The 24,229-nt window shown below is 42.9% G+C and overlaps 1 protein-coding gene across 1 annotated transcript in view; it reads right to left on the bottom strand.

Moving 5' to 3' along the window:
• Positions 1-10,028: 10,028 nt before the first annotated feature.
• Positions 10,029-24,229, bottom strand: part of LOC133418890 (mucin-2-like) — a 54,598-nt gene continuing 40,397 nt past the window's right edge. Inside the window, exons 36-52 of the mRNA XM_061707775.1 lie at positions 23,273-23,444; positions 21,622-21,866; positions 21,266-21,449; positions 19,679-19,895; positions 18,436-18,608; positions 18,282-18,351; positions 17,962-18,083; positions 16,677-16,708; positions 16,420-16,588; positions 15,940-16,035; positions 15,688-15,728; positions 14,515-14,736; positions 13,926-14,024; positions 12,779-12,907; positions 12,647-12,686; positions 12,456-12,576; positions 10,029-10,379 (exon numbers count right to left, since the gene is read on the bottom strand). Coding sequence (XP_061563759.1) covers positions 10,181-10,379; positions 12,456-12,576; positions 12,647-12,686; positions 12,779-12,907; positions 13,926-14,024; positions 14,515-14,736; positions 15,688-15,728; positions 15,940-16,035; positions 16,420-16,588; positions 16,677-16,708; positions 17,962-18,083; positions 18,282-18,351; positions 18,436-18,608; positions 19,679-19,895; positions 21,266-21,449; positions 21,622-21,866; positions 23,273-23,444 — 2,331 coding nt within the window. The 3' untranslated portion in view covers positions 10,029-10,180. The remainder of the gene's footprint in view (positions 10,380-12,455; positions 12,577-12,646; positions 12,687-12,778; positions 12,908-13,925; positions 14,025-14,514; positions 14,737-15,687; positions 15,729-15,939; positions 16,036-16,419; positions 16,589-16,676; positions 16,709-17,961; positions 18,084-18,281; positions 18,352-18,435; positions 18,609-19,678; positions 19,896-21,265; positions 21,450-21,621; positions 21,867-23,272; positions 23,445-24,229) is intronic.

Here is a 24,229-nt window from a genome sequence, read left to right as displayed (position 1 = left end):
TTTGCAGCACGGTTTTTCATTTGCACCACGTTCCTCTTTTTGTACCTCGTTTTGAGTTTGTGAATTTGAATCGTTTCTGTACTTGAAGCCGTTTTCCTTAACTGAGACGCATTAGGCCTTTGCATTGCGTTTGGCCCTTGTCGGCCACCGTAGATATCACCTTATTAACCAGTTCCTGACTGGGTTATTAGCTACATGTGTTCATGGTTGATGAAACTTTGGCCGCGTCAGACGTGGAAGGAGTAACGTTAGGCCGAGCTGGAACGTTATAATCTCCAGCTTTAGGCTTCGTTATTGTCACTAATTTATCCATCAGGTCTAACAAGCGTTAAATAGGAAATAGCCAAGTCAATTTTGCAACTTATTTTCTTTTCTTAAACAGCTAGCTAGCTTGTTTTTCTGCTCTAAAGTTGACATTAGTCACATGACTCACGTCATGGGAATCATTTATGTAGAGTTGTAGACTCACAAATTATTTTGGTTAAAATTGCCATTATTTCTTAAGTTGGAGGACCCCTGCAGTCCCTCCGGAGCCCTCCTAGAACTTAAACTTAAACTTAAACTTTATTTATTTGTATAGCGCCAAATCATACAATATAAAATGCAACACATGGTGCTTTACATGCAGAATAAAATAACAATAAAAAACGCAATTTAAAACATTCCATACGACCCCACCCCCCACGCGTACACACACACTCACTCACACTCATATACATGTGCACACACTCACACGCCCACACCCACACCCACACACACACACACACAATAAGTGGACTGGTGACATGGCTTAGCACTAACGATCCAGGTGAGGAAAACACTACCTATGGGTGGCCGTCCACACCGAGAGGCATCACCGACCACGACCACCAGAAGCATCCCCACAGAGACCCCCCCAACCCGGACAGACCGGGGCAGACCCCACACAGAAGGTGGAGCCCCCCCCCAGCTACCCAGGCCTGAGGGATCCCCATGACGACACCCCCATGGGGCGGAGCAGGCACACCTCCCAGTGTGAACGACCCCCCTGAGGAAACACTGGAGCTAAAAACTAAAAGATTAAAAGAAAGTAAGAAATGCCTAAAAGTGTAAAATTTTAGAGAAATATATATAAAACTTAAGATGAATAATAAATAACATAAAGTAAAAAGTCACTAAAATGGATTAAAGTTTTAGAGATGATAAAAGAGCTAAAGAAGTACACACAATACATAGCTAAAAACACTAGGTAAATGAGATCAGATAAAAGCCAAACTAAAAAGGTGTGTCTTGAGCCTCCTTCTAAAAATATCAACATTCTCTGCGGCCCTGAGGTTCTCTGGCAGGCTGTTCCATAAAGAGGGGCCATAATGGCTGAATGCAGCCTCACCGTGGGTTTTGGTCGCGGTTCGGTGAATGGTTAAAAGGCCGGTGCCAGAGGACCTCAGGGTCCGTGAGGGTTGGTACAGAGGGGTCGCAGACCCTCGGTTGAAGACCCCTGCCTTAGAAAAACTATACACTTTGTAAATGACTGCGGCTGAAAGCGTTTACCTTCAACTATACGTGCTACTGTCTTTGACCACGGATGTTTCTGTAAACCTTTTCAACGCACCTTTACCCAACTGTGTTTAACAGAATCCTTTCAGGTTCAGACATGCAGAGCAGCTCCTGGTGAACCGTGACTCCATCAGAGCCCACGGTACCGAGACCACTCAGAGGGGGTTCGGGGACGGCTGTTCACGCCCCTGCTGTGTGAAAACACTCTGTAATACACCTTTTTCAGCCAGAGTTGTTGGAGGTTCCTTTGTCGGTATGTGTTGACACTGTCCAGCTCAGGGAGGTGGGACATCTCCATTGGCGGAGCGCGGGTTTACACGCCTCTGCGACATTGCATGGAGGAAGCGGACAGTACCGCTGGAGTGTCAAACCGGGGTGGTGGTCCCTCTGTTTAAAAAGGGGGACCGGAGAGTGTGTTCCAACTATAGGGGGATCACACTTCTCAGCTTCCCCGGGAAAGTCTACGCCAGGGTACTGGAGAGGAGATTACGGCCGATAGTTGAACCTCGGATTCAGGAGGAACGATGCGGTTTTCGTCCCGGTCGCAGAACACTGGACCAGCTCTATACCCTCCGCAGGGTGCTCGAGGGTTCATGGGAATTTGCCCAACCAGTCTACATGTGCTTTGTGGATCTGGAGAAGGCATTTGACCGTGTCCCTCGTGCCATTCTGTGGGGGGGGGCTCAGTGAGTATGGAGTCCGGGGCCCTCTATTAAGGGCTGTCCAGTCTCTGTATGATCAGAGCAGGAGTCTGGTTCGCATTGCCGGCAGTAGATCAGACTTGTTCCCGGTACGATGAGTGAGTGAGTGATGAGTGAGTGGCTGCACAATGCACATTTTATCGTAATCATAGCCTACAATTTACGATTATAGATGAACGTATCACACAAAATGGAGCCCTATCATTGGGCCCTATGAGCTTCTGGGCCCCGTGGCGACGTCCCCTTGCCCCTCCTTTGGCTCCGCTACTGGACATCGCCTCAAACATCTTCCCCTTCAATGTCGTCCTGCTCTGCCAGATTATCTGTAATCGGCTGTGCCGAGGTCCCTCACGGTCCCAGGATGTCAAACACTAACTACAGATGCACAGGTGCACATGTCCTTAGCTGTTTCTCAAAATGCAGACTTCAAACTTCTGGTTTTTCTTCTTTTCAGCTCCAACTATTTGCAAACACCGCTGAAACACAAAAGCATAAAATTCTATTTACAAAAAAGACTTTTGCCAGAGGAGTCATAGACTTTCTTTTCAGAATCCAATTCAGAATCCAATTAAAAATTGTATTACTTGCGTATAAAGCCCAAAACGGCTTAGCGCCGCCTTATTTGCAAGACCTGATAGTGCCTTATGTTCCTGGCAGAGCTCTCCGTTCTCGGAGTGCAGGTTTACTCGTAGTTCCTAGAGTATCCAAATGTAGATTTGGAGGGTGGGCGTTCTGCTATCAGGCACCATTACTATTGAACCAACTTCCAATTTGGGTTAAGGAGGCTGACACCACCTTTAAAACTAAACTTAAAACCTTTCTGTTTAGTAAAGCCTATAGTTAATGTTTAGTAAACCTCTAGCTGGTGTTGGTAAATCTCTAGGTAGTGTAATCTCTAGTGTGTTAAAGTCGCTCCTGTAGTTTCTTGTGCTGGCCCCCCCTTCTCTTTTTTCTCTTCAACACCGGAACCTGCAGCGTGGGAGTGAGAGGGGCAGGGTAACAGCCCGGTCAGGCGGGGGAGAGATTTGGCCGTCAAGAGTCCTCTCCCTGGCCCTGCCCCTTCTCAACCTTTCCCCAACCCTGAACCTAACCTGGGACTTGCTGATTGGGCCGGAGCTTCGGGAGCTGCGTGCTGGCCTGCGGTCCCCACCCCCGGTCATCCCGTTGCTGCTTCCACCTGCCTGAGGTCCCCACCCCCGCTCATCCCGTTGCTGCTTCCACCTGCTTGCGGTCCCCACCTCCGGTCATCCCGTTGCTGCTTCCACCTGCCTGCGGTCCCTGGGGAGTTTTTCTTGCCACTGTTTGGCTTAAGGCTTTTCTCCCACTATGGGAGTTTTTACCTGCCATTGTTTATGTAATAATTGCTCGGGGGTTTATGTTCTGGTCTCTGGAAAGCGTCTAGAGACAACTTTTGTTGTATTAGACGCTATACAAATAAAATTGAATTGAATTGAATTAATGTTCTTAATATGACTGTTACTTCCTGCTCGGTTTCTGAATCCATGCAAGACTGACAGCTGAGGTGTCTTCCATCAGGTTATGGAGTCCACTGCTGCTCCTCCTGAGTCCTGCTGGCTGAGTAGGAATTACCAAGTACACAAGTCCAACCTCAGCCCACTTGCGTCCTCGCCAGAGGCGCTTTTCCACTAGTACCTACTCAGCCCGACCCCACTCGCCCCGGTTTTGCCCTTCTCCACTAGGGGTGGAGGTGGATCAAGGCGTGCCGAGTTTATACTTTTTCTGTAACTACTCTGCCGAGGTTCTAAGCGGTTGAGTCGGCTGTATCTGACATCATCGGTTGGTCGGGGGGTTGGAGTCAGACGTTTTAGTCCGACGCGGAAATCAGCGAAAGAGCGACTCGCGCCTTCATTTTATTGGACCAGCAATGGCAGCAAAAGTCTGTTTCATGATCCAACTCTGAAGTGCAGATGTTCATAAACCTGGTGCTGAGGAGAGAATTAAAACTTCATAGCTGCTCGTGGCTCTCAGCTGACTTTTCATTTTTTAACTTGCTATGGAACACAAGCCACAGACCCGGCAGCACATTTATCATCTCCTCCAGGTTCTACATCTTTGGTGTTGTTGTCTTCTCCATTTAGATCACATGTAACACTGAGCAAGGCATAGAAAAAAATGGGTTCCAGGGTGGAGCAACACATCCATTGTGAAAGGTCTTTCAGGCTCAGTGCCGTCATGACTCTATGTCTATGATCTATGATTAAGAGTAGGCTCCTCCCCAAAATTTTGTGAAATCAAAGGGTGGGAGGGGAGGGGTTTTAGGTTTGTTGTTTGTGTCCCCTATTTGTCTCAAGTCATGGCAGGACTGTTAATTATAGACTCAAAAAATGTGGAGAAGACGGGATAACAGCTGATTATTGGCTTAAATTAAAGGCAGTTGGACTTGACAGTGACCCGTACAGTTACGCCAAGAACCAGTGGTCCATAGACATTAATATTTGGTACAGTTACCAAGAACCAGTGGTCCATGAGACATTAAAATTTGGTACAGTTACCAAGAACCAGCGGTCCATGGACATTAATATTTGGTACAGTTACCCCAAGAACCAGTGGTCCATGGACATTAATATTTGGTACAGTTACCCCAAGAACCAGTGGTCCATGGATATTAATATTTGGTACAGTTACCAAGAAGCAGTGGTCCATGGACATTAATATTTGGTACAGTTACCCCAAGAACCAGTGGTCCATGGACATTAATTTTTGGCCACGAATCCAGTTTCCTGATATTTATATGTACTTAATTTCTACGCCGTGGAAATACACAAAGCAAAGCTTAGCATTTGGAAGACAATGGGGCCCAAAAAGGCTGAGACTAAACATGAGGATGAGCAAGTCTCACTGGAGCAGGTAAATGATCTGCTTTCTAAGCAGAAAGAAATGTTCACAGTTCTGCTTCAACAGCAACAAGACAATCTTCAATGCTTTGTGAAAATGATTATGGACTCGACTAACTTGAGAATGGACTCATTAACTAGAGAAGTGCAGGACATTAAAATAGCCCGCAGTTTACCCAGAAGGAGGTAGACGAAATTAAAGGCAGCAATGCAAATCTAGCTGATCACAGCAAAGCCCTCCAAGCTGACATAATGAAAATTTGTGACAGTCTTCTAGTACTCTCAGATAAATTAGAGTACCTAGAAGGGCAATCAAGAAGAAACAACCTGGTAATAGATGGCATCGTAGAGACATCAGGAGAAACTTGGACGGAGTCGGAGGAGAAAGTGAAAAAGATCTTCTCAATTCAGGAGGGAGCTAGGAGCTCGATAAATACCTGGGGTATTACATGTGTTACTTTAATAGATGCTAGCCTGGGGTTAGCCTGCGGTCTGGGACCCACTAAAAGTAATACGTGAGGAGGTTTCAAGGGGAATGGGTTTTTTGTCTTGTCTAATGTTTTTGTCTAATGTTCATGACTGAAACTGTTTATTGACAATGTTGCGGGTTTCCAACATTGTGAAGTAAAGTTTTGATTGTTCACTCAAGATCAGCGCTAAAACCAAACTGTCGAAAAGGAAACTTATGAGCTCAAAGAAACTTAGGATGGCTGAAATAGCTGGCTAAAATAGCAGACAAATGGCTAAGCTGAAACTTATTCCTAAAATAATTTCTAAAAGACTCTTAGTCGACGGGAGACATCCCTTAAACTAGGAAATAAAGATTGTGGAAAAAAATATATATTTTGTGCAAAATAATATACGGAACTTAAAACCTACGAAAACAACTAATTTAAGGCTGAAAGCATGTTCAAAATGGGAGGTTCCAGATAATGGCGTAAGAAATATGGGTTTTTTATGGGAGATTGCAAATAGGAGAAAAATAGGAGAAAAGGGGGCTGCTGTGTGTGTGTGTGTGTGTGTGTGTGTGTGTGTGTGTGTGTGTGTGTGTGTGTGTGTGTGTGTGTGTGTGTGTGTGTGTGTGTGTGTGTGTGTGTGTGTGTGTGTGTGTGTGTGTGTGTGTGTGTGTGTGAGCTCCATGTTGCTTGTCTGGCTGCGCGTTCACGTGAAGCTGCGTGGATGAGAGGCTTGGTGAATCCTGAGAGGGAGGTGTTATCTCATTTTCCTTTCTGTTGACATTTTTGTTAAAATGATACAAATAACTGGCTTCTTGATGTGGTGTGGTCTGTGTCTGACGAGGGAGATTTTTTTTCTAAGCCCTGAATGGAGGCATGGTGACGTTGAATTGTCAAATTGGGTTGATTCACCATTCAAATGGTTTCATATTACTTTTGTGATACTGTATTTGACCCGGATTGTATGGAAATGGGATTCTTGCCATTACGAGTATGAGCTGTGTATGATTGGGTTGATTGTGACACAAGCGTGAAACATATCAATCATTTTTCTTTATTTTGTCTGTCGTGAAGTCACGTACTATCACCAGAGACGAATGCGTTAAAGCTATTCTTGCTCTTTTGACCCATTTGGCTGAACAGGGGCATAAAGCCAGCCTGTCCAAACTGCACAGAGGTTACGTTTCTGGGTCATGTCATTTCGGGGGAGGGCAAATCCCTCTCACCAAGCAGAATTGAGGCTATTCAGAAAATGCCAAAACCGATCACTAAGAAACAAGTGATGTCATTTCTGGGCGTCACCAGTTACTGTCGTCAGTGGGTCCCGCATTATGCTGAAATTGAGGCACCATTGGCAGAAATTGTCCATGGAAAAGGCCTAAAAGCATCAGACACTGTTACCGGGACTGACGAGGCTGACAAAGCCTTCACTGACCTGAAACTGACATTACAGACGCCTCCGACACTTGGACTGCCTGACTGTTCACGACCTTTCACCCTTCAGTGCTACCACAAGTTCTTAACCCTTACCCTTTTGCCAACAGCTGAGGACGGAGAACCACACAACTGTGTGGCAACGATAACATCTATTTGTTCCCCAAGACCTGATTGGAGGGATGTTGCAATGGACAATGCTGACTTTGATCTTTTTGTTGATGGTTCTGCTTCCAGGGATCTTGCTACGAGCAATAACTTTGCAGGTTTCGCTGTCACCACGCTGCATGACACTGTGTGGGTTGGCCTTTGTCCCCAAAACACTCAGCTCAGGCAGCTGAGCTGGTGGTGCTGACAGAGACATGCAAGTTTGCTGAAGGAAAAACATTTACACTGACAGCAGATACGCCTGAGGTTTGTTCATGATTTTGGCCAAATTTGGCGTAACAGAGACTTTTTGACTTCCACAGGTAGACCCATAGCGCATCATGTAAAAAACAGTCCTGGAAAAATGCAGACTGCAGGGTAATTGACGGTGTGTGTCTACCCAGGACTTTTCTTTCTTTTCCCTCACTATGCTAGATTGACACACGGATTGGACCATGCGTCAAAGGGGGGGTATGGTGAGTGAAATACGAAGACACTGGTTCACGAGGTGATCTGTTCAACAAACAATGTGGGGAGGGGGTTAAAGGTACCACAGGCGGCTCACCCTCCACCAGACAGACCGTTTCAGCATTTGCAGATGGATTTCATTGAACTTACACCCAGTGAAGGCAAAAAGTTTGTTTTGGTTATCGTTTGCATGTTTTCTAAATGGATTAATCTTTCCCCACAACAAAACAGGACTCCACTGCAGTGGCAAAGGCTTTGATGCACCTGATAATTCCCAGATGGGGAGTTCCCGCACAAATCAGCACTGACAATGGCACTCCTTTTGAGAGTGCTGCACTGAAGCTGGTTGGTGAGTATATGGGCATTGACATGAGACAACATTGCTCCTACCACCCAGCCTCCTGTGGCGCATGTGAAAGGGAAAATGGCACTTTGAAAAACAAACTTGCTAAAGTGTGTGAGTCTACAAAACTGTCCTGGACCAAGGCCCTCCCCATTCTGCTGATGCACATGGGGGTGTGCCAGTGAAGCAGAAATGGCCTGAGCCCTTTTGAAATCCTGTTTGGGAGACCTCTAAACACAGGAATTGGGCCCGTTAAAAGGCAGCTGCAAGAGACAGGCCATTGTGAAGATGAAATGTTGTATTGTATTGTGCAACCTTGTCGTCTGTTTTGTCTGATATTCACAAACAGGTTAAGGCTGCCCTCCCCAAACCGGCAGAGACAAAACTCCATGACCTCGGAGTGGAGACTACATTGTTGTGAAAGACTTCAGATGTAAACACTGGAAAGCTCGGAGGTGGAACGGACCGTTCCAAGTGCTTCTGGTGACGGAGACAGCAGTCAAGGTTGCAGAGAGAGCCACGTGGATTCACGCCAGCCACTGCCGACGGGTTCCTGATCCACACGCACGCCATGTACCTGATCGAGAGGCCACGGCCGTACCATCCCCTTAGGCAGCTCGGATGCGGCCTAAGGGTGGCGACCAGCGTCCTGCTGGTCATCTCCATAGGGGCGGGACTGGTTCTGCTGCTGTTGGAAAGGCTGCACGACCACACACAGGCCACACAGGCCAACAGCACGACAATCTCACCTCCTCCTGAACACGATTCTGATGCGGCAACTACACCTCACCGGCTGGTGAGGAGGGGTGCTGTTTACACGACCAACACGACGGCGCAGCTAGAGGACAACATGTGGTACTGTGCCATGGCCACTGTGACGAGGAAGCTGACCAACGAGATCAATATGACACATGTTGTTGCACACCTGAATAACTTGTTGCATTTGCAGAAGAGCCGGGATTCCACAGGTGGCGGAGGTGATGGTTTGTGGTCCTGGTTTTCCATTTCAGGGTGGCAGACTGCGCTGTTCCACCTCTGTACCCCACTCCTGACTATTCTTTTGGGTTTGTGTGTTTTTCTGTGTTGTAGTTTGCCATTGGTGAAGAAACTAGTGGCTTCTGCCATCTCCACCGCTGCTGGGCAGTTTGCCCAGGAGATGGACCGGGAGGATGAGTGGGTTCCTCCTTTCGTAGAGGAAGAAGAGTTACTTTAACTTTATATTCTGCATTAATCCTTCCTCAAGCTGAGGCATAGCATGTGTGATATTTTATCACTTCTTTTTTTATGATTTTACCTTTTTTTCTCACATTTTATCCTTACTGCTTGGTCACACAGTGCTTTTGATTGTTTTTCCTTTTTCCTTCATGTGCTAAATGTGATTGTTTAATGTAGATTAGTTTATATTTCATTATGGGACTTTTTTCCTCATCATATTGGGGTTTTTCCCTTTTATTTTTAGGTTAAGTGTAGCTAGACGGATGAGTCTTTTACCCTCTTCTTGTCAAGTGAGAGGAGGGGTTTTGGCTCTTCTGTACCCGTGACCTGTGATCCTCTGCCTGAGGTCTTTTAACTCCCAAGTTGGAGACTGGGTGTGCTAGCGTTTGGCTGGTGCAGGGCAGAGCACTGGGGTCACGGGGTAGGTCATTACAAAATGTCCTATTTTATTATGGTTTAGCATAAAAATGCTAAAAAAGGTGGAATGTAATGAGAAATTTTGGTCTTGTATGCTTTCACAATCCTGTTTTGTTGTGAACATTCCTATGCTGCCGAGGGCCGAGGTCAAGCTCCTTTTGACACAGTGCCTGGCATGGTGGTCAGGGTGACATGTTTTGTCTTTTGTTCCCAGCCTGGCTGAAAGTATAAGATAGCGTGTGCCTAAACATCTCCAGGGAATTACAGGATGACTGCTCGTCTGATCAGGTCTGCACTGTGTGATCCTCCATTCATGAATGGTTTTTCTTTTATTAAAACTCCAGAAAGACAGCTGATGTGTCCTGACATTCTTTTTTGAACACTTTATTGAACGAACAACAATTTTTGCCACCACACGCCCCAGGAGCTTCATGATGCCAGCAAAGAATACTCAGGGAAACGTTAGTTGCAGAAATATTTTAATAATGACAGAGTAAGCTTGAAGGAAGTTTCTGTCACACATGCATATTGTGACACTGAAAAAGAACATGTTATAAATTACACAGCCTGAGCAGAGTAAGCTCTGGTGGCTGAAGCTGTGAGCTGAGCTCAGCGTCTTCTGCGGCGCTGCGGTTTGGGCGTCGTGTCGGCTGCACACGCTTTGGTGCAGTGACACGTTTCCACCTGGGTGTAGCTGTGCTGGAGCTTGGAGCCGTCGGTGCAGGTGAGCGTCACCTGCCGCTGGCTGCTGGTGGCCTCCCGGCAGCACTGACACCGGTGCTCCATGGTGTTGGCGGCCCAAGAGTACCTGCCAACACAAACACGCTGTCAGTTCGGGAACCAGGGTGGGGATTTAAGTGTTTGCTGCACGTTCTCTTAGTTTGGTTCAATAAATAATTATGATTCTTGTGTTCATTTAAGGTTGTATGCTTACCTTATTTTAAGACCTGTTAGGAGTTTATGAAATTGTTTAAGAGTTTGAAGGGTTTTTCTATAAGATTCTACACTGGTGTTTTTTCTCTGTTTGCCTGTCCAGGAGTTCAGCTGTAGTTTAGGCTGTTTTCTCTAGTTGCAGGGTCAACTGCTGTTTTATGACTAGGCTGTTAAAATAGTTCAGATATTTACTCTTCGTTAAGTGAAGATAATGAAGAAAAAACAGATATTTTAACACTGATGGTTCTTATCCGTTATCTGGGTTGACATCTTAAAGCAGCACAATGTAACTTTCAGCTTTGGTTGAGTTTGGCAGCTCCTTTGGACAAAAGCGGTAGTGCTTTACCAGTAGTGTGGAAGGGTTCCTACCATGCTCCTCCAAGTTACATAGTGACCCCTCAGACCATGACAGAGGTTCATTAAACCTGTTGTAAGTTGATGTACCATCACAATGACTCTGGAAATATTATATTAAGGTGGAAAAGTTGCATTGTGCTGCTTTAAATAGGAAGGACTGAAGGTCTGATATGTTTGGCAGATGGGGTTTACGTACAAAGAACACCTCCTTTTTTAGTATAAATATGACTGGATCCATGACCACCTTGTGCATTTTCTCTCCTGCCTATGTGGTTTGAGAGAAGTGAACCTTCACCCGGAAAACCTTCTGCATGACATAATAAAAGCTTGTACAAACTTTGATTCTATTTCACTGGTTTCCTTAGGGTGCACCAGACAAACGAACAGGAGGATCTTTCAAACCCGAGGGATGTTAAACGAAACCAAGGTAAAGGATTAAGCCGGGATATGTCAATAATCTAGGCATCTCCTGGTTCAGACCAGATGAACTACCTGGACACGTTGGTCCTGCTGGTCTGATCTGTTCAGTAAGCCTGTTCTCCAAACTTCATTTAGCTTTTTTTTATAAGCAAAAAGAAAAGAAAACTGGGCACCTTGAACTCTGAGGAACAAGAAATCCCCTTTTGAAAATGACTTTTTTTAGATAACTAGTCATATAATTAAATGAATAATCTTATCAGATTGTCTAAGTTCTGATAAAAGAAGGATGCTGGCGAAGTCCTCCGTCCACCGTTGTGGTGCATGCTGGGAGTTCACTTTGATGGTGACATGGTTGGTTGTTGTACATCGTTATGTGGTGCTTTATTTGAAGTATGTTGGGTTTAGATTTCTTTTGAACGTGTCCTAGCCGTAGTATGACTGTCCTTGTTTCTTCTTAGAGTTTGAGTTGTAATAAAATAAATGGAATGTATGAGCCACAGTGACAATAACCCTTTTAAAACCCGAATATTGGCAATAACCGGAATTTGCACGGCCATGTAAACACCAATAACCCCTTTGAATAACCAGAATTTACTCATATTCCGGTTTTTAAAAACCCCAATATGAGCCCTGGGTTACTCCTTTTAAAACCTGAATATTGGGTCATTTAAACGCCAAACAGAATATCCCCATCAAACGGAACAGGAATTTGTTTTCTGCACATGTTCTGTTCACAAGGAATCCTGGTCTTTTGAGTCCAGGAAGTTCTTCTAAACACGGAGAAACCAAGACCAGGAGGAGACTAATCACTTCATAAATGTAATGAAGGATATGAACATTTCTGCATTTGTAGACGCTAGAAAGTACCGGGATAGAAGATTTACACGAAGATGAGAGAAAAGTTGCGCGAAGCAGCATTTGTTTTGAATTTGGATACAGGAAGAAGAAGTGGAAATGACGGGAATTGCGTCATCACGTTCTCCGCGCGTCGCTGGTTTGATCCAGATATCCTGAATGATTAATTACCATGTAAACAGAATATTCTGAATGTTTCAGTAACCGGAATATTAGCAATAACCCCAATTTTGACTGCATGTAAACGTAGTCACTGGCTGTTGCGGCCTCTTCATCGGAGCCCCCGCGTACTCGGCACCTTCAGAAAGGTTACACTCACATGGAAGAGCTTCCGCAGGTTCCGACGCAGGACGTTACGTTGACCAGCTCTGCGCTGACGCAGCCGTTCACCTCCACGGTCGTCTGGCTACTGTGAACTTCACAGACGGTTCGCAGTTTGCCTGGAACGCAAAACCTCAGTTACACGATGGCTTCCATTTCTAATGCATCACTAAAAATGCTCTGACTCACAGCTTTTGCAGCAGCCCGCGGCATCGGTTGTCTCGGTACCCTGGAGAACACAAACACTTAACTTTGCAAGAAAGAAAGGGGCAGCATGTGTTGAAGGTGCAGAAAGGGACAAGGAGTTTTTCTTTGACTCACAGGTTCACAGTCCGACGGGTTAAAGGGAGGACAGGTGGTTCTGGTTTCCTTCGTGGTGATCTGGTCGTTTACCTTTTCACAGGTATACTGTACACACTTGTCATCAGGTGGTACATAAGTGCCATCCACCTTGTGAAAATGAAGAGCACAGTTAAATTAGTAGCTGCTGCAGAGTTCCTGCAGACCGGCTGATTGACGGGAATTCAGATATTTATTTTTAACCCTTGTACTGTCTTTGGGTCAAAATGACCTAATTCTCCTGTCCTTCTTTCCTCCTGCTCTCTCCTTCCTTCTCCCTTCCTCTTTTCTTCCTTCCTTCCTTCTTTACTCCTTTCCTTCTTTACTCCTTTCCTTCCTTCTTTCCTCCCTTCCATCCTTCTTTCCTCCCCTTGTACATTCTTTCCTTGTTTTCTCCTTTCCTTCCTTCATTCTTTTTTCCCTTCCTTCCTTCCTTCCTTCCTTCCTTCCTTCCTTCCTTCCTTCCTTCCTTCCTTCCTTCCTTCCTTCCTTCCTTCCTTCTTCCCTTCTTTCCTCCCTTCTTTCCTCCCTCCCTTCCTTCTTTTCTTCCTTCTTTTATCCCTTCCTTCCTTCTTTCCTTCCTTCTCCCTTCCTTCTTTCCTCCCTTCCTTCCTTCCTTCCTTCCTTCCTTCCTTCCTTCCTTATTTTTTCCCTTCCTTCCTTCTTTCCTCCCTTCTTTCCTTCCTTCCTTCATTCTTTTCTCCCTCCTTTTCTCCCTTCTTTCCTCCCTTCCTTCCTTCCTTCCTTCCTTCCTTCCTTCCTTCCTTCCTTCCTTCCTTCCTTCCTTCCTTCCTTCCTTCCTTCCTTCCTTCCTTCCTTCCTTCCTTCCTTCCTTCTTTTCTCCCTTCCTTCCTTCTTTCCTTCCTTCCTTTTTTCCTCCCTTCCTTCCTTCTTTCCTCCATTCCTTCCTTCTTTTCTTTCTTCCTTCCTTGCTTATTTTCTTCCTTCCTTCTTCCCTTCCTCCCTCCTCCTTCATTGATCCGAAGATAGCAAAAGGGTTAAACAGACAACCTTTTTTTTAACTATGTTGTAAAATGTAAACCACCCTCACTAGAGTTGTCTGAAATGATGTACAATTACAGTTTGTATGTTTTAATTAGTAAACACTTATAAATAAAACAATACTAACCTCAATTTCTACTGTTAGATTGTTTGGCGTGGTGAGAATACAGCTCCTCTGGACACACTTCCCACAGCACGAGACCGGGCTGCTCTCGTACTCAGAACCCTGCAGGACAAGAGAGAGAGGGACAGTGAAAAACAATACAGTACTGGACTCTGGAAGGAAACTATACATTTTGGCTGTTGGATATTGATTAATATTGCTGATCATGGCTTACAGTTTAAGATTAAGATTCCCAAAACATTCTAATTTTTTGAGATAGGATATTTGAGTTTTCTTAAGCTGTAAGCCATGATCAGCAATATTAAAATAATAAAAGGCTTGCAATATTTCAGTTGATTTGTAATGAATCCAGAATGTATGACATTTTTGCATTACAGAAAATAATGGACTTTATCACAATATTCTAATTTTCTGAGACAGTCCTGTAGAACTCTTTCAAGATAAAAGCTTTATATTGTGGGCTTTATTAGTCTCATACATTTACATGCATACGCTCAAGTGAGGGGTCAGACTGGACCAGTTTCCAACTAAGCAACTGTATCTCTGAGGTCCAGGTGAACCGTGACAGCAAAAGAGGGTTACTGGGACTCACCTCGGGGCAGCTTGTGTTGCAGACCAGAGGTTTGCAAGTAATGATGTGCAGCTGAGTGATGGGATCCATTTTGGGGCCACAGTAACATTCCTGGCAGGGCCCGGGTTTGAGCGACTCCTCTGATACAGTTTCTGGTGTCGTTTCTAATGAGAGGGTTGTTCTCGACGGTGCTTCCAGAACTGATTCTATTGGTGAGTCTGGGGTTGGTATCTTTGCACCAGGCTGTAAAATCATGTATTACATGTTCACATTTGCACCTTAATGCATTTATCTGTTTTCATTTTTATTTTTTAAAACAATAACAACAAATGCAGTGTGACTAGTTAACTAGTTGGGGTTGTGGAAGATGTTTGTCCATGTAAACTGGGACATCATTTACAAACCCAGCAGTTGAATGATTAACGGTTTCTTATATTTTTATGTAATTTTCTGATCTTGCAAAGAGAAAAGACTGACGGATGGATTGTGGGATTAATCAAACTTTTGAATTAGTCTTGTCCTTATGAAACTATCAGAATCAGAATCAGAATCAGGTTTATTAGGTCAGCTTGGAAAACTTCCTGTTTTCCACATGCTTGTCACATTTTTGTTAACAACTGTCTCATTGTCTTTGAGGTTAACTGGAGGTTAGCCGGGACCATCTGTTAAAGACCCCCATGAAGTTCCTGTTTTAGTCAGGAAGGCATTTGACCTATGTGACCCGTTGCTTTTAAAGACTTTAAGCTAAAGATGTCTGTTTGTTTCTTCATACCAAGATTAGTTCCTCTTTAACTGGAAATATCACGTGTGACCTTTTAACCCCGATGTCTGTTTCTCCGTCTGTTTCCTCCCATTGTCCATCCACTGTCTACTATTGGCTGTCTTAAAATGGTCATGTTCCTGTCACAAATTCTCAATAAAAAGCTGATGCTGCAAGAAGATCTTGGGAGAAGAGCTTGGGAGTTCTCTGTGAGGGCCAGCGGGCCCTGCACTCCTCTGCTCTCCTCCCCATATTTCTGCAGGAAGCATTAAAAATCATTCTAACAGCCTCTGTGTCTTTGCTTGTTTATGTTATGTTGATTTGGGACTCCAACAGGATTTCAGGAAAACAATCGAAAATCTCATTCAGACACAAGTGCAGGTTACCGTGATGAACACGTGACCACTTGAGTCATTTTTGACAATTTTACTTACCTGGAACTCCGTCATGTTATAGACACATACACCTTTAGGCACTGCAAAGATAAACAGATGTGTGTAACGTTAACTATGACAGATTTATTTGGAAAAACTACTTGAAATTGAATTGTCTTACAGCAGTATGAGTTCTGAGAAAATCCTGTTTGTTTCAACTATAACTGATTTTTCTACTTTTGTTTCACTTATTTTTCAGCACTATCAACCTTTAAATAAAATTGCACATATATAGACAGGAAAGGCACGTACCACACTTGTAGGACTGGCAGCAGGTGCCACTGGTGACGCTGAGCTGGAATCCCAGTGGGCAGGTAACTGGCGTTGGACACAAGTTTGCAACGCATTCTGGAAGGCAGAAATGTCATTCTTAGAATGTGGAAGTGACACATTACATAATTTTTATAACAATAATTTCAATAACACCTGGTTCTGCATGTTAGACTATTTAAAAGGTATATTGTCATCTGAGTTGAGCATTTATAATGGGCAGGGTGGAACTTGACATCTTACCTGTGTCTGTCAAAGACAAAACACAAAATCTAAAACAAAAATATTTTTGAGCTACTTTTGAGTACATTGATTTATGAATGTTAACCTGCAGTAAACTGTTTTTTTTTTTTCCCAAATACCCGAAATAATCCCAGAAAGAACAATGCTGTACATGAGTTTCTGTTACTGCCATCGTTCGTAGCTTTGTGGTAAATAAGTGTGTGTAACAACATAACTGACCACATGTCTGTGTTGTGCAGCAGCCCTCTGTTTTGTTGGACAGCTGCTGGCCTGGCTCGCTACAGTTGGGACTCTGCACTGGTGGACACTCAACAGGCTGACAATGGACGCTCATCGAGTCCTCGTCACACTCGCAGATGTTGCATTCACTTAACCACGTGTCACCTGGCTGTTTATGAGAAACAAACCAGTTTAGAAACAGGTGAGGCCACAGTTAGGCTGCATGTGTGAACATGTGTGTGCGGGGAAGTTTTCACCTGTTTGGGTTTTCCATCAGGTCCAACACAATCTGAAATACAAACACAGACAAATACGATGTTACAAATTCAGATTATCCATTACATTACATTGAGGAGCAGGTGTAGTTTATGAACTAATCAGGTAAAAAAAAATCCGAAAACAGCACTTACACCTTGCCGTTGTTTTTGATCAGGATTTGTCGTTTAAACCATATGTCAATCAGGTTTGTAAAATAGCATTTTTCCATCTCCGTAATATTGCAAAGATTAAGAAAATCCTCTCGCAGAGTGATGCAGAAAAACTAGTTCATGCATTTGTATCTTCTAGACTAGATTACTATAATGTTTTATTAGCAGGATGTCCAAGTAATTTGCTGAATAGGCTCCAGCTGATCCAAAATGCAGCAGCAAAGTGCTGACAGGAATCAGCGGGAGAGACCACGTCTCTCCAGTGTTAGCGTCGCTCCATTGGTTACCCATAAAATTCAGAATCCAATTTAAAATTGTATTACTTGCGTATAAAGCCCAAAATGGCTTAGCTCCGCATTATTTGCAAGACCTGATAGTGCCTTATGTTCCTGGCAGAGCTCTCCGTTCTCGGAGTGCAGGTTTACTCGTAGTTCCTAGAGTATCTAAATGTAGATTTGGAGGGCGGGCGTTTTTTCTCTTTTGTACATGTTGCAGCATCCTCTGCCGGTGGCGAAGAGCATCTCTGAATGCACAACACCGGAACCTGCAGCGTGGGAGTGAGAGGGGCAGGGTAACGGCCCGGTCAGGCGGGGGAGAGATTTGTCCAAAAAGACTCCTCTCCCTAGCCCTGCCTCTTCTCAACCTTTCCCCGACCCTGAACCTAACCTGGGGCTTGCTGATTGGGCCGGAGCTTCGGGAGCTGCATGCTTAGAGTCAGCATTCATGTGTTTGGACTGAGGGAGGAAGGAGGGGAGGCCAGCGATAACCCATGCAAACAAGACACATGCAGACCCCACATAGACTCCGGTTGGGATACAAACCAGGAACCATCTTTCAGCAACTGTGCTGCCCCACATCAATCATACGGACAAAGATTTAAAACCCAAAAAATCAGTCAATTTTATACATCGTTTAACAACAAACAAAAAAGGAAGAGTATACTACCCATTGTACAATGAACTAACCTACGTTGTTTGTCGGTCAGACACACCTCTATCAGTCAGTCAGCAACATATGAACAATGTGTGCTTTTCTGCTTCTGTGAGCCAAAGTTATTTCCCAGAAAACTGGTGCAGAATTTTTTATTTATTTTTTTATTAGAACATTTTCTTACCACAAGAGGCAACACAAGTGTCATACACTGTGTTAAACAAGGTAGTTCCTTGAGGGCAAAAGCAACCTTCCTTGTTGTAGTTTGTGGATGTATCGCTGTCCGCCTGGAACTTTTTGTTGTATCTGATATGACAAATTACATTTTCGATTATTACACTTCAGTTGTTTTCTGAGAGCAAGGCTCTAAGAGTGGAAACGATTGCCATTGGTCCATCGTGTTAATGGTCCATAATATCAAATTCACGTGATATTCACCGTGTCTTATGAAACTTTTGAATCTAAAAATTTACCAGCAACGTCCTAATTTACAATAGACCTTACCTTTCATTGCATGTCAATTCTACTGACGTACCACAGGGCATGTACACTTTGTTGCCTGGACACGTGTGCTCTGTAAGGTAGAAATATGTTTATTGACACATTTTTAAAACCTCTAACACATCAAGTATCACATGCTAATATCAGTATATATTACCACACAGCCCATTGGTAGAATTCCTCCAGTCAATACAGACTCCTGCATTTGCACACTCGGTGGCGTAGGCCTCCAAACTGCTGCAGGAGTTATTGCCACCGTTGCAGACTTCATAAGCACATGACGTCGCAAATGGTCCAGGGGGTATGGCCGTGTGACAAGGTCCAAATACACTAGAGAGGATAGTACATCAAGTTAGCACATTAGAAAAGTTCAGAAAATGGGCCGCTCGGTGGCGCAGTGGGTTAAGGAAGCGGCTCATATACTGAGACTACTGCCCTCCTGTTCCAATCCCGGCCTGCACACCTTTGCTGCATGTCATCCCCATTCTCTCTCTCTACCCCCTTCCTGTCTACAACTTGAATAAAGGGCCACTAGAGCCCAACAAAAATCGAAAAAAAAAATATGCAATATACTGTACATGTTTATTAATTTTTGCTCTTGTAGATTTCTTGGTCAGATCTTTTCTCTCTTTTTAAACTCTCCCTAAAACCATAGTACATAAAAAAAAAAGTTCTAGGGACTTTGATCTGTTTAGATTATTCATCATCATGCAGTATGATCGAGCAATTTATTTGTATACATTTCTTAAACATGTTTACTCATCTACAGCAGGGGTCGTCAACCCGCGGCTCTAGCGCCGCCCTAGTGGCTCCCTGGAGCTTTTTCACAAATGTTTGACCTTTTTTCCTTTTTTTTTCTTTTTCTTTTCTCTTTTTTTTCTTTTTTTCTTCTTTTTTTCCTTTTTTTCCTTTTTTTTTCTTCCTTTTTCGTTTTCCTTTTTAATCCGGACATTTTGACTTTTTTCTCGACATTTCAAATTTTTTCTCGAAATTGTACTTCAACATTAATCTCAACATTTCGACTATTTCTCAAAATTTTGACTTTTCTCTCGAAATTTCGCCTTTTTTCGCGACATTTTGACTTTTTTCCTCAACATTTCGACTTTTTTCTCGAACATTTCGACTTTTTTCACGACATTTCGCATTTCACCATTTGCCTTCATTCCAAGGCTTATACAACACTTTTCATTTTTTGCGGCTCCAGACATATTTCTTTTTTGTGTTTTTGGTCCATTATTGCTCTTTCAACATTTTGGGTTGCCCACGCCTGATCTACAGCATGTCTACAACACCCAAATAATGAAGATTTGACAATGTTTGTTTGTTACTTTGTGATAAAACTATAAATGAACAGAGAACTAGACACACACATACACATGCATATGCAGGCGTTCCCATACCTGCTGGTGAGGAGATCACAGATGGCAGGTTTGCAGGCTGGAGTTGTTGATCCCGGGGACTTTGTTGAGGTTGTAGGTGTTGCTGTAGAAACCGGGGCGGGTGATGGGGTAACACAGGGGGTACCGGGGACTTCCCACTGGCCTGCAGAATCTGAGCAACTTTCCACCTGACCATTTGGAGAACGGCAGTCATTGGCCTGGGAGTTGTCACAGGTACCTGTGAAATGAAAATGAGTGATGTAATGTTTATGTTACACACGTAATTATTTAGAATAATATCAATTGTTTACTGCTGTAATTTATCAAATGTAATATTGAAAAATGTAAATATAAAATTTGCTGTGTTTTACCATACTGATCAACTCTAACAATCAACCACAGCCTGCCAAAAAATAGTTATTTAACCATAACTGATACCATGAATAGCTTTGTATTCTTTTAACGCCCTTGTGAGAAAAATGCCTCCTGTGTTTGTGGAAAATATGTTATGCTTCAGAAGCTCAGATCATGAGTCTACATCAAGCAAACAAAACTGAGGAGATTGCTGAACGGTCGCTGATAACTGATCGAGCTAATATTTTCCATGTAGTGGCAAAATGTCAGTTGAAAACCTTTCTGTTTAGTAAAGCCTATAGTTAGTGTTTAGTAAACCTCTAGCTGGTGTTGGTAAATCTCTAGTTAGTGTAAACTCTAGTGTGTTAGAGTCAGTAGTCATAGTTGCAGCTATAGAACAAGACTATAATAGTTAGTCTCAAATATAGCTTGGTGGTAGATATGCTGCTATAGGCTTATGCTGCAGGGGGGCACCGACATGATCCACTGGGCGGTGCCTCCCACCCTTCTTCTCCTCTCCTCTTCCCTTCCTCTCTTCTCCATTTCCATTTTTATTTATTATAAGTATCTCATAGCTATCATTTTTGTCCATCGTTCCTGTAGTTTCTTGAGCTGGCCCCCTTTTTTCTCTTTTGTGCATGTTTGCAGGCCGGAGCCTCAGGAGCTGCGTGCTGGCCTGCGGTCCCGGAAACCCCCCTCCCCCCCCTCTGGTCATCCCGCTGCTGCTTCCACATGACTGCTATGTGCTGCTGACGTCCCCGACCCCCCAGTCTGGCCTTCGGCAGGAGGGTCCCCCCTTATGATCCAGGTCCTGGTCCAGGTTTCTTCCCTCCTAAAGGGGAGTTTTTCTTGCCACTGTTTGGTTTAAGGCTTTTCTCCCACTAGGGGAGTTTTTACCTGCCATTGTTTATGTAATAATTGCTCGGGGGTTTATGTTTATGTTCATGTTTATGTTCTTGTTCTGGATCTCTGGAAAGCGTCTAGAGATAACATCTGTTGTATTAGACGCTATAAAAATAAAATTGAATAGAATTGAATTGAATAGAAACAACTGATATGTTGTTTATATTCTATTGGGAATAAACACAGATTTGGGAGATTTGCAAATCATTGTCAAGTCTCATCAAGTCTGTTTTTATTTACGTTTTACACAGCATCCCAAAGTTGTCTGTTACTGTACCGCCCACATTTCTCATGCCTTAAAATAATGAGTGAACAGTGTTTTGATAATAACAGAGTGTGGTGTTAACTCACCACACTGTCCCTCTGTGTTTCCTCCAAACAGGGAAAAGGGCAGGTCAATGTTGAATGAGGAGCTTCTGTAGATTATTTTAGCGTTGATCTCCGGTATCAGCAACGTGGTCACCATATCTGTGCTAGTGAGGACTACAACAGAATTGCCAAACGCTGGATAGATACGTTTCTGGTTTATAAATACCTGTTAGCAGGAGAAAGAGAAAAAATACATGCTAGATTACTATGAACTATGTACGATAACAATTTTCCCCATGTATAATAAATCTACGATTAAGGAATTAGCCAGTATGTGTTGCCAAACTGATTGTTGAAGTGAGACACCAACACTCTTGTCAGTTGGGACTGCTGCTTACCGCGTTAACTGTAGTTCCTGAAGTCTTCACCTGAGTTAAAACTACCTGGGTGGATTTATATGTCACGGTGAGAGCCACAGGACAGAATAGACTGTCTGAAGGATAGCAGTCATGACTTCTTGTAATAGTTAGATTATATTTAGAGATGATCTCTTTAACCAGATAGTAAGAACAGTTCTCGTTGAAATTGTACGATTTTCCATCAAATGTAATGAAGTGGGCTCCAGTCCAAACACTGCACACACCTGCAAATGAGAATAAGTATGAGCAAGTACAATAATATAGGTATAATAGGAAAGACTGTAATTACCACGACATGAATGCTTTTTATGGTTAAGTATCTGCCCAAGAAATGAATTAGAAACTGCTGAATTCAGTCACATCAGTGGGACATAAATCTTACATACTGTAAGTGCTATTGAGAACATGCTTTAGCCACTTTTCCTTCCTGTTTATTCCTGTTTATTCCAGTTTGAACCATTTTACGTGCTAAATTTACAAGTAGTTGCATGAACTTGTGTTGTTTTATGCAGGCTATTCTGACAAAAAAAAAAGTTATTAAATACCCAAATTATTGTACATAACATTTAACTGCAACCAGTACTGGAGTTGAGGGGGGATGAGGGGGGATGGCATCCCCCCTGAAATACAAACGGTCCAAATCATCCCCCCTGAAATAAAAACGGTCCAAATCATCCCCCCTGAAATACAAACGGTCCAAATCATCCCCCCCTGAAATAAAAACGGTCCAAATCATCCCCCTGAAATAAAAACGGTCCAAATCATCCCCCTGAAATAAAAACGGTCCAAATCACCCCCCCTGAAATAAAAACGGTCCAAATCATCCCCCCTGTAAAACTGCCATCCCTCCTTTCCATCCCTTATGTCATTTCATCAATGAATGTGGTTTTACTGCTATTTCAACATTTAGAGTCATCACCAGAAAAATAACACCAGAAAAATAACTTATTTGACAATTTTCACCTGTTTCAAGTAAATTTTCACTTGAAATAAGTAGAAAAATCTGCCAGTGGGACAAGATTTATCTTCTTATTACAAGCAAAAAAATCTTGTTCCACTGGCAGATTTTTCTACTTATTTCAAGTGAAAATATACTTGAAACAGGTGAAAATTGTTGTTTTTTCCAGTGATGAGTCTTGTTTTAAGTGTAATGAGATTTTTTTTACTAAAATGAGACATTTTAACTAGAAATAAGACCAATATTCTTGTTAAGATTGTGAGTTTTTGCAGTGATCCATTTTACTTATCCTGTGAAGGACAGAGTCATATTGATAAGTTCAGAAAAGTGTTTTTTATTGTTGTGTTTTGATGTATTTGATGTAAGCCCAGTGGATATTTAAAGCTTACAGAAGGCTGCATTTAACTGCTGCTATGTCATTCCTGCAGTATTTCTGCAGGTGTTTTGGTCACTGCTATTATTTGTAATATATTATATTATTTGTAATCAGCACAAATTATCTGTCCCCATATGATAAAATCCACCATCCCCCCTGATTGTTTTTTACAACCCGAGTACTGACTGCAACCAACTGCAAGCCTGCATAGTCTTAGCACATTTTTACAAGATTCTTTCAAACATATAACAGTCAGTTATTGAATATGTTATGGAAGTTTGATATATCTAACTTACATTCACATTCATAGTGAAAGCAACAGCCGCTCTCATCAGAGACGGCGACAACTTGGCGTCCGTTGGTGCAGATGGGTTGTTGTACTGGAGGACAGGTGGCGGGTAACTCTGTGATCTTGCCATCAATACAAGTAGCTGTGGTGCATTGGTCAACCTTCCAGGACTCTCCGTTCTGAATGGATATGGAGAAGCAGTAACTTAATATTTTACTCAAAGTTTCGGACTGTTTTTAACTCAGGGGCCAAACTTCCCCATGTGGTTTACATTATCATAACCGTAGCAAGCATACTTTTGAAAGCATTTCATACTTTAAACACACATGGTATTTAGTGTAGCTAAGAGCATGACTGTAGAAATGTACAATGATGCGAAAATAAAGTACATCCTCTTATTAGGTGCTTATCCGGTCTTGAAATTAGATAATTACACTAGAACACAGGGACGTTACACTTTGATCATTTACTGATCAAAACCTAAACCAAACAGCAGAAGTAATGAAAGATTAAGTACTCTTTTACGACTGCTAATAAAGCCTTTTTTTAAACACTGTCTACAGGACTGTCTCAGAAAATTTGAATATTGTGATAAAGTTCTTTATTTTCTGTAATGCAATTAAAAAAACAAAAAAGTCATACATTCTGGATTCATTACAAATCAACTGAAATATTGCAAGCCTTTTATTATTTTAATATTGCCAATTATGGCTTACAGTTTAAGATTAAGATTCCCAGAATCTTCTAATTTTTTGAGATAGGATATTTGAGTTTTCTTAAGCTGTAAGCCATGAACAGCAATATTAAAATAATAAAAGGCTTGCAATATTTCAGTTGATTTGTAATGAATCCAGAATGTATGACTTTTTTGTTTTTGTAATTGCATTACAGAAAATCACAATATTCTAATTTTCTGAGACAGTCCTGTATGTTTTACAAAGCATTTAGAATCGTTTTTGCTCAC

The sequence above is a fragment of the Cololabis saira genome, chromosome 2 (assembly GCF_033807715.1).
Source record: "Cololabis saira isolate AMF1-May2022 chromosome 2, fColSai1.1, whole genome shotgun sequence".
NCBI classification, from domain to species: Eukaryota; Metazoa; Chordata; class Actinopteri; order Beloniformes; family Belonidae; genus Cololabis; species Cololabis saira.
The sequence above is the reverse complement of the archived record's forward strand: the minus strand, read 5'-3'. Positions and strand labels throughout refer to the sequence as shown.